The sequence below is a fragment of the Oratosquilla oratoria genome, chromosome 40, assembly GCF_046742065.1.
Source record: "Oratosquilla oratoria isolate Oo_2021 chromosome 40, ASM4674206v1, whole genome shotgun sequence".
Classification (NCBI taxonomy): Eukaryota; Metazoa; Arthropoda; class Malacostraca; order Stomatopoda; family Squillidae; genus Oratosquilla; species Oratosquilla oratoria.
In genome coordinates, this window is record NC_134816.1 from 39,298,830 (window position 1) to 39,308,829 (window position 10,000).

The 10,000-nt window shown below is 41.3% G+C and overlaps 2 protein-coding genes across 3 annotated transcripts in view; one reads left to right on the forward strand and one right to left on the reverse strand.

The window, feature by feature from the left end:
• LOC143020743 (glycine receptor subunit alpha-4-like) overlaps positions 1 to 4,762 on the forward strand; it is a 26,546-nt gene extending 21,784 nt beyond the window's left edge. The window contains exons 8-11 of the mRNA XM_076177466.1: positions 389 to 580; positions 679 to 811; positions 2,267 to 2,419; positions 4,064 to 4,762. Of these exons, the coding sequence (XP_076033581.1) occupies positions 389 to 580; positions 679 to 811; positions 2,267 to 2,419; positions 4,064 to 4,216 (631 nt within the window). The 3' untranslated portion in view covers positions 4,217 to 4,762. The remainder of the gene's footprint in view (positions 1 to 388; positions 581 to 678; positions 812 to 2,266; positions 2,420 to 4,063) is intronic.
• A 2,817-nt stretch (positions 4,763 to 7,579) lies between these two features.
• Dsk (Drosulfakinin) overlaps positions 7,580 to 10,000 on the reverse strand; it is a 9,873-nt gene continuing 7,452 nt past the window's right edge. For both annotated transcript variants that reach the window (XM_076177558.1, XM_076177559.1), the window contains exon 3: positions 7,580 to 9,447. In XM_076177558.1, coding sequence (XP_076033673.1) covers positions 9,148 to 9,447 — 300 coding nt within the window. In that variant the 3' untranslated portion in view covers positions 7,580 to 9,147. The remainder of the gene's footprint in view (positions 9,448 to 10,000) is intronic.

Consider the following 10,000-nt stretch of genomic DNA (forward strand, 5'->3'; position numbering starts at 1 on the left):
CTGAGTTACAGGGATTATTCCTCTTGATGAGAGTACGATGGGCTTTATCTCTCTTATTGCATTATAGACTCCTGTCGAAATGTACAAGTTTCTCCACTGAGGAAACTTTGAAAGTTATGCTACATTTGTACATAGAAAACATAACCAATGAAAAGATTTAACATAACTTTGGTTTACATTGTGACAAAACTAGTCAGGAATAAAAGTATTTCCCTCAACCCATGTTCCCTTTACCTCCTATCCACATAACTTTGGTTATCTGTATTCTGAACTTATATATCTACAAGTATTTCGTGTTTGTGATCTTCTTCCTCCCAAAGCATAGAACGAGAACCTTCCCACTTCTGATTGATGGTCCTCTCTTTCTTTGCCTCCCTCGGTGACGAAGGCAAGGCACCCCTGAGACGAGCTACGTCAAGGCGTTGGACGTTTGGATGTTCATGTGCATCTTGTTGACCACCTCCGCCCTCTTCCAGTACGCCCTCGTCCTCAGGTCAGGCTGGAATCGGAAGCGGTTCCTTCAAGAACCTCCTTCTTTGGCTTTTGCTCTGCTCGCATGGACTCTGCACCTGAAAATCCCGTTGTGATCTTGTGGTTGGTCGAGCCTTAAAGTGGACCTGAAGATCTTTCCTTTCGAAAACTACTCTTTGGCACAAAGCACCTTAAGACACTGTTTAGGCACGTAGCACCTCCAACACAAGTTTCAGATAATGGCTTCAGACACCTCAGAGATCGTATTGTGATCTTGTGGTACCTCGTTGATCCAGCCTCGAAGTGGACCCGGAGAACTTTCCTTCCGGAAACATTTTTGGTACGTAACACTCCCACTCCAAGACCTTAGGTACGTATCACCTCCTACACAAGTTTCAGGTAGCTTGAGACACCTCGAAGATCCCGTTGTGATTTTGTGGTATATCGTGGGTCGAGCCTCGAAGTGGACCTGAAGATCCTTATTCCCGGAAACGACATTTTTGGTACGTAACACTCCCACTTCAACAAGACACTACTTACATATGAACATAAGAATGAAGGAGACTGCAAGAGACCATAAGGCCTACACTAGGCAGCTCCGTATCCATCACCACCTGTCATTCCCATCCATAAAGTTGTCTAATCGTTTCTTAAAACAACTGATAGCTTCAGCGCTTACTACATGGTTACTAAGTTTATTCCATTTGTTGAACACCCTATTAATAAACCAATTCTTGCCTATTTCCTTCTTAAATCTAAATTTGTCCAGTTTATAACCATTACTGCGAGTCCTGTCCTGTTGTTTTAATATGATGACCTTATTTGCATCACCCTTATTAAAGCCTTTAATCCACTTCAACACCTCTATTAGATCACCCCGCACTCTGCGTCTTTCCAGAGAGTGTAAGTTAAGGTGCCTAAACCTCTCTTACTTAGGCACTTAGCACCTCCTACATAAGTTCCAGATAATTACCTAAGGCACTATCTCTACCCGTGGAATGTCGAAACTTCTCCTTGAACTTTTCTCACTTCTACTTGGACTTCCACGAGGATACTGCGGAATTGTGGACAAACATCACCTCCTGAATGTAAAACTGTCTTCACTTCTAAGTATTACAGTGAGTAACGTCTTTTGCGGAGCTGCAGCAAGCGTATCTTTACGTCGACCATTTACGAGATCGTAATCGAGTCGTGAGTCTATGACCTAAAGATATAACACGCCCCAGCGGGCAGCTCGCTATAAGACATCAACCAGTCCAGTGTAGTAATTATTAGTGGAAGCAGTTGCACCTCTCACCTGGCATGTGGCACTTCCACCTTGGATTTTTCTCCACTTTGAACATTTCTCCTCACCGGAAATTTTTCCAACTTCGAAATTTCTCCATACTGGAATTTTTTCACCCTTGGGTATTTTTCCAACATGGAGAAGTGGAATTGGAAGTGACTCTTTTTTTCCCCAAAGGTGTATAAGCTTTCCGCCCTCTGCATACACAGAATCCAGAAAATACTGTTGAAGAAACCAACAACTGTGCAAATACGTCTTTTGTTGTTGGAACTTTGATACACAACAGTTCTTTAAGGACATTTTTTTTTCAACAAATTGTATCAATGCGATAACAACGAGAAATGTATTTACATACTTCCTGATACAGCATGGGTCATATCCGGGTGTCTTCAACCTTGGTATATAACCGACCTTACCTCTCATTTATTTTGCTCCAACACCCGACGTAGCGATACTTTATGAGACAGTAAAACGTTAAATTGTGGTATATAGTCCGGAATTATATGAAAGAGGACACAAAGTGGTTCTTGTGCACGGGAATGTTGCTGGCAACAAAACCAAGAGGTATGGAGGGTCAAGTTCCTAATCTGTTCCTCCTCCCACAGGTTACGACACTTACAGACCCAAGCCAAGGACCTGGTCGTTCCCGTTGGGTCATGCAAGGTGAGCCGCAGACGCAGTTACCCGCGGCCTCAAGGCATCCGCCCACGGCCACAGGGTTGTCCTATTGGTTACTCAAAAGAAGAAAATTCATATCATTGTCTGCATTGACTGAACACTGGGGTGTTTTCTCTATATGTTCTATGTAGGGGGAATGCATCTGGGGCGTAAGATGTGTTGCTTAGCCAATTCCGTATTGGTTTTGTTTTGGTGATGGATGGTGATATGAACACAGGGAGCCGTGGGTATTACCAGTGTGTGTGTGTGTGTGTGTGTGTGTGTGTGTGTGTGTGTGTGTGTGTGTGTGTGTGTGTGTGTGTGTGTGTGTGTGTGTGTGTGTACGCACTCGCTCGTAGTCACATGCACCATTTCTTCGTCCATTCTACGCGGAAAAATGTATCTTGAATAAACTTCAAATGTTTAGCCTTTCTCAGTATCACCTCATGCTCTCTCTCTCTCTCTCTCTCTCTCTATGATTCTGAACACTTACTATATACCTTTTTCTCCTTTTCTCTAATTTTTGGTAGCTCCAGTTTACTTAAATACCTTTTAGATTGTTTTATCAGATAGGCTTGGGACCATTTTTGTTGTTCCCCTTTGGATGTTCTTACATTTTATCTTTTATTGTATGGCGATCATATTGCTGCAATGTACGTCTTGGGTGAATTAGTTTTTAGATTTTCTTTTTCCATCATGTCCTTTCCTATGTGAGGGGGCGGAGAGGGGGGGGTCGCCGAATTAATGAGGCAGCCTTGCTGTGCATGTGCTGCGTCTTGCGACACTGCTTCTGACCCAGGGCGGTGGACAAGATGCAGGGATGAGCCGTTATCCAGGAGGTGCCAAGATAAGAGGGAGGGAAGAGGGTGGAGGGGAGTGGAGTATGTGGGGGATGGAATGGGTGGGAGTGGTTTCTATGCCTGTCTTTTGGCTACCTCCCGTGTAAGGGGGAAAAAACCCTTTGGTATATGTATGTATGTATGTATGTACTCTCTACTTGCTAAACCAATATTTTCTTCGATATTCTCTTCCTTTTAACCTTTGCAGTATTTTTCCTACTTCAGAGTACAAATATGAAAGAAAAGACGAACCATTTATTTCGGTTTTCTTTTGTACCTGAATTCTTTCAAATCTGTTAAAAAAAATCCTGTTTTGTAAGATTTGCTTTGGCAAAGTTCTGTCTTCACTGTCTTATACGACTCATTTTTTATTTCTAAATTTTCTGCAATTTTTTCTAATCACCAATGTCTTCCTGTTTTGTGAGATAAAGACTACATTTCCCCTCACGCTTTCTCGTTCTTGCTTTTTCTTCATTGATCTCGACTTTACTTGCTTGTCTTTAATATCCTTCTTGCACCCTCTCTATGCCTTTATAACATTATCAATATACTCTTCATTCGATGGTGCCACATTGTCCTTTTTATCTGAATTAGTTCTCATCTCCATTCCGTCCTCATTCTTTTTTTTTGTTTCATATTAAAGAACATGACTTTTATCTAAATTAATCTTCTTACCCTCTTTTTCTAATATCATTATTATATTATCATTATCATTATTATTTTTTTTTTTTTTTTTTTTTAACACAAGTTAAAGAAAACACTAAGTATTTCTGTCTTCCTTACCCACTTTCCGCGTTCCTCTGGGACCCAGAAGAAAGACCCCAAGACGCGGGAACGCTTCGAGAACGAGCGAGAGCGCTACGAAAACTACGAGAGATATTGCGAGAGAGCCGCAGTCGTCCTTCTACCAGTTGTCTTCGTCAGTTTCAACATCATCTACTGGCCCTTCTACCTCGGTCACTGAGTATTTGCGAGGACATGAAGCGTCAGGGCTTTGCTTTGAAATTTAAACCTTTAGATATATTAATGTGCTCCCTGAAGATGTCTTAAATAGACGAAAACGCAACCTTTAGATATATTAATGTGCTCCCTGAAGATGTCTTAAACAGACGAAAACGCAACCTTCAGATATATTAATGTGCTCCCTGAAGATGTCTTAAATAGACGAAAACGTTCGGACTGCGTTCCTCATTTACCAGTGGTTTTTCTGCAAATTAACGTGCTCATATCATCCACATTTTTTTTAATCTAAACAAAATACTTTCTAAAACGGTGTGCTAATTTCTGACCTGTATTTAGCGACACTGCTTCTGACCCAGGGCAATGGACAGGATGCAGGGATGACCCGTCATCCAGGAGGTGCCAAGATAGGAGGGAGGGAGGAGGGTGGAGGGAAGTGGAAATGGAATGGGTGGGAGTGGTTTCTATGCCTTTTTCTTTTTGGCTACCCCCCGTGTAGGGGGAAAAAGCCTTTGGTATATGTATGCATTTAGCAAATTTGATTGAATTAAGATTTATCTATCATCTCCTGTTTTTTCTGCCTTTACGAAAAGTGTGGTTAAATAAAAATTTAGAATTACGAAAAAAAATATCAATGAAAATAGCATAATAATGTCGACCATTCGGTAAATATACACATTTCCACAAGTTTTGCGTCACGAAGAATTAAAAGTTTCTTTTATATAATTTTATAAAATTTTCTTCTCTATCAATATGCCACGTGCTGCAATGCTACCTATTATTCATTGTTGCATTCAATATGCAACGAAAATTACAGAAATATTTCGCCAGTTTTCATCATTATCTTTCCTGATGTTTGTCATTTGCTTGAGTGTTATCCATTAATCATCGCTGTTTCTATTTAATGTATCATGAATGTGAACGAAATATTACGTTTGCCATTAAAGAGGAGAGGGGAGAGGGATTTTTTTCAATGACGAGTTCTTTGTAATCTAATTAAATCGTCTAAAATTAGTATGTATTGTTTTTTCTTTCATTTCTGCCAAAATTTATTTATTCATCTATTACTCTATCATCAATCTACTTGGTTTATTTTCATCTATATCGTCTAACTGTGAAGAATTCTATTTTCTAATCAATCTTCATAAAATAAGAGAGACAATTATATTTTCTCTCAATATACAATTTTTTACTTACATGATGACTTACAATTTATTTCTTTATTTAATTCTTAAAAATTGCCTTGCCTCCACAGAAAGAGAAAGAGAAAGGTGAGAGAGAGAGAGAGAGCCAGGAATTTGGAGAAATGAAAAAGATTTTATTTCTTCCAAGTAAAAAAAAAAGAAAAAAAAATCTTGGACACAATATGATCCCATTTTCTTGAAATGGACGAAATACCATCTGTGGTCGTAGGTTCTTTGATATACGCGGGAATCAACTCGCTCACACAATACACATACAAATGGATACACACACATAAATACACGTGCCCGTATATACTCGTACACATGTGCACGCGCGCGCGCACACACGCACATACGTGCGTACACACAAACGGTTGTAGCCGTATATGTACACGCAAGCACACGCACGCACACACACACACACACACACACACACACACACACACACACACACACACAAACACCTACGGTTTGCTGGTGTAGTGGTTAGCGTTTCGAACTACTGCACTTAAAGTAACAAGTTAGCACAGCGCTCCCAGCGTGAAAAGCTTTCACTGATACAAGAAGCCGTTAAGGTCCCCTTTGAGCAAGAGGTGTGTGTGTGTGTGTGTGTGTGTGTGTGTGTGTGTGTGTGTGTGTGTGTGTGTGTGTGTGTGTGTGTGTGTGTGTGTGTGTGTGTGCATACATGTGCGTATATAAACTCTCCTACTGTCGGAAGACTAGCCTGCATAAAGGATTTGATGAAATACAGTACATACCACGTTCCACCCGAGTGCCCTCGGCAGAATGATTAGTCCGTGAATTAATTCGTTCTGTTTTGAAGGGTCGAGGTGGCGTGACGGTACGATCTTCACCTTCTACGAAGCAAGCCGCTCTGGCGAGGGTTCGAATCCTAGTAGGAGAGTTTATTTCCAAATGTCAAAATGACACAAACATGTGCGTATATGTTTATGTACGCGTGCGTGTGTAACAAATCAAATATTACTCATTGATCGGGCACTACGTACTCGGAGCTCTCATCCATTAGGTTAACGGCTGTCGATCACGAGCCCAGCACGTGATCCAGGTTCAAGGCAAATCAAAGACACGGTTGTGAGACCCAGACTCAACGTGTGCAACTACAGACACCCAAAGTTGACCCACGACTTACCAGAAGCTAGCAAATATAACCTTCATTGCTGTTCTTTTTTTTTTTTTGTAGTTATGTAAAGGTGAGCCTTAATGATCCACTGCAGGAACGGCCTATCCCCTGAGGGACGGTACCACCTCTGCGCCTCACTACGTTGGCCTTATCCGGTTAGGTAAGGTCGTGTCCGGATTCTGTTCTCAGAGGAACCCCTACTTTTTGGACCCCTAAACTCTTCACACTTCACCCTAACCCGCACTACCCTAAACACCTCTCCCACGTCCCTCACCCTGCCCTCCCTCCCCTTTCAAAAAGGTTAAAGGAAGCTGAAATAGCAAATGCAATGACAGATAATTTTTTATTTTCGTGCATCGTAGTCTTCTGTAAAACAGAGCAAGGTGGATTTCCTTCGTCAACAGGCCACTAAATAGAAGCTGTGGATGACATGATGGATTCAACAGCTGGTGTGGTTTTTGATGGAATGATGGTGGTAGAGTGAAGCCTTGGTTGACCTGAGACAACTTGAGTACCGAGGCTTGGATTCTTAACAGATCCTTGTGGTACTCCGCTCGTAGGTGCAACTCTGCAATAGGTCGCCTGTTCTCATAACCAGAAGTCTTGAGAGGCCCAAAGGATTTTACTTCGCCAATGCACCCTTCATCCCTGATGATTTGATATATATATATATATATATATATATATATATATATATATATATATATATATACATATATATATATATATATATATATATATATACATATGCACACATCATTCACACTTACAATAGAACGTGTTTTCCTGTACAGAGAAAAACATACATCGAATAATCTGCAACAAACTTTACATCTGAAGAGCGAAAACTGCTGTGGGCCAAAACTTTTGACCAGGGCTGTTGCCCCTTCTTATTTGACTTATTCACTACAGTACCTCACTGTCCAGATCCTGCTGTGGCAGACACCAAACTGTTTTTGAGTAAAGATGCAAACCGATATGGAATGAGTCCTTACAAACTACAAGCGTGATCTTTAGTTGGCCTGTCTTTTGATACAATGGAGTTTATTTTTTCGTGGCGGGGGATGAATAACCACCCCAATGGCCAAATTCTTAAAACAACCCGAAAGTCACGCTTAAATTCTCACACACCTAGACTTCAAGCTCCCAGGTCCCGACACACTAGTGTAGTTTCATTGTCACATCTCTGCCTGCCCTGAGACGGTTCAGTCGTTTTCTCGCTTTTCCAGAAGTCATCACTAAGAATCAAATTGAACAGAAAATACAAGTGAATTTCACAGCCTCTTTGATTTAATCACTAGGAAAGGGACATGGAGAAGTTATTCTACCAAGAATAACTTAATAAATAATGAATAAATAACTAAAGGAAAAAAGAGGATACAACATGAAATACACACGCAGAGATATCCACCTGCATTCCACCGCAGGGTCAATAGAATACAATATAATATGGTTTATTCTATTGACCTTTTTCGGTGGCCTGTCTCACGCTGACTGATATTTGACTTAAGTCTCGTTTCATATCAAAATATGTTAACGACACGGTTCTCCATGTGGTGGACAATGATTTTAACGAAGCACTTTTTCTATATGGTGGACATGCTTCGTCTTGGCTCCAAAACAAATGTTCTTGACGAATGATACCTGGTCTGACAGCTTTGCGACACCAACACATGAAATTTGTTCTTTTCGAGAAAACATCGACGACATAAGGCGTTATCACACTGGGCTATTTTTCCTTCAACTGTTGGAGCAGATCTGCAGCCCACAGCTTTCGGGAACGAATCTGATATGCTGAAGGAAAATAAAATATCCTCCAGTATATCAAACGACATTATGTATTTTTGTTGAGAGAACAAAATACTTTGCCTAAGTTATTTCACGATGGATTTTTTTTTTTTTCTGGTGGGAGCTACTGCCGATAAATCAGAGGTTGGAGGGGAAATAGCCCAATGTGATACCACTTTCAGTCTCAGGAATCGGCTGGAAGTGACGTGAGGTAGGCCCGAAAGAGCATCAGAAGGAGTCTCGGAAGATCAAGCAAGAGAGGCTTTGGCAGAAGCTAACAGGGGTCTTGAAAACGAAATATAGTATTTCTTTTTATTAGTGTTCAATCAGGTACGAATAAGGAAATTATTTGAGCCAATTGGGGACTCCTTCGCCAGACTTGAAGGCCTTTAGAGAATTGGTCAGGATGTGGTGACAAACCGTCGCACAGTGCAAAGCAGAGAAAGAAGACACATTCGTCCTTTTTGCACCCTCTCTTTCTCTTTCTCCTCTCTCTCTCTCTCTCGTGTCTAGGTCTCGTCCTCTGGACCCTGGTTCTGGCGACGTTATTGAAGGAACAGCTTGTACGTCCATCATTCGGTCACTTATTTTAGTTAAACAAGTCGCTCTGCTCAATGGCGTTGCACGTATTTTTTTCTCCAGTGATGTTGTGGTGCACTTTTGCATATTTAGTTTCTGTGCCAGATACTACGGACATGTTCGTCTTAATAGGATAGTGCATATATGTTTTGATTCACGAATATATGTTTATATATATTTATACATATATATGTAGAGAACATATACATGTAGGTAGATTAGTATGCACGTATATACAACATATTAATGTAATCTGGCACGATTACCAGGAGATTTCTTGGATGCCACAGTTCTGTGTTTCTTCTTCGCGTCCCGGCTACCAGCCTCCTCCTCCACATCTTCCTCTTCCTCCTCTTCCGGCGTACTCCTTCCGAAGCGAAGATGGCCGTAGTCGTCGAAGTCAGCACGCTTGCCGAAGCGCATATGGCCGTACTCGTCGAACTGCCGCTTGTCCCCTTCGTGGAAGGTCATCATCTCGGGGTCTTCGAAGTCCTGGACAAGGTCCTCCACGGCCGCGGCAGGGGAGAGTCGTCCTTCTTCCATCTGTAGACAAAGATCAAATTTCTGCGAAACACAATACTTAGGATCTTAGGGATGGGGTGGGGGGGAATGGCACTGTAAGCAGAACACAAGCACTGTGGTGGCACTGTAAGGACACGAGAACTGCGAAAGGCACTGTGATGAGCAGTGGAGGGTGAGAGGCTAGACGTGACTGAATAAAATCACCTGGCGGCAGCCAGAAAAAATATATAACACAGGAAGGGAACTGTGAAGTCCCACGGCTTTACTGTCATGACGACCTCGGGATTGTTATGAAAACTCTCAGCAGATCAAGACTCTGGTCTGTCCTTCACTGATGAAGATTTATCTATTTCATTTTACTTTATTTTTGGGTGAGTAGCTGAAAGACAGTAAAGCTCTACCCAATGTTCATGCTCAAAAATGATAATATACGTCTTCATTATAGCATCCATTGAACATGTAAATAATTAGATAAATGAATAAATGGATAAATGAATAAATTGGTGTATAAATAAACAAATGAAATATGAAAACCTAGGAGATAAGATATACCCCCACTGACATAGACAAAAAA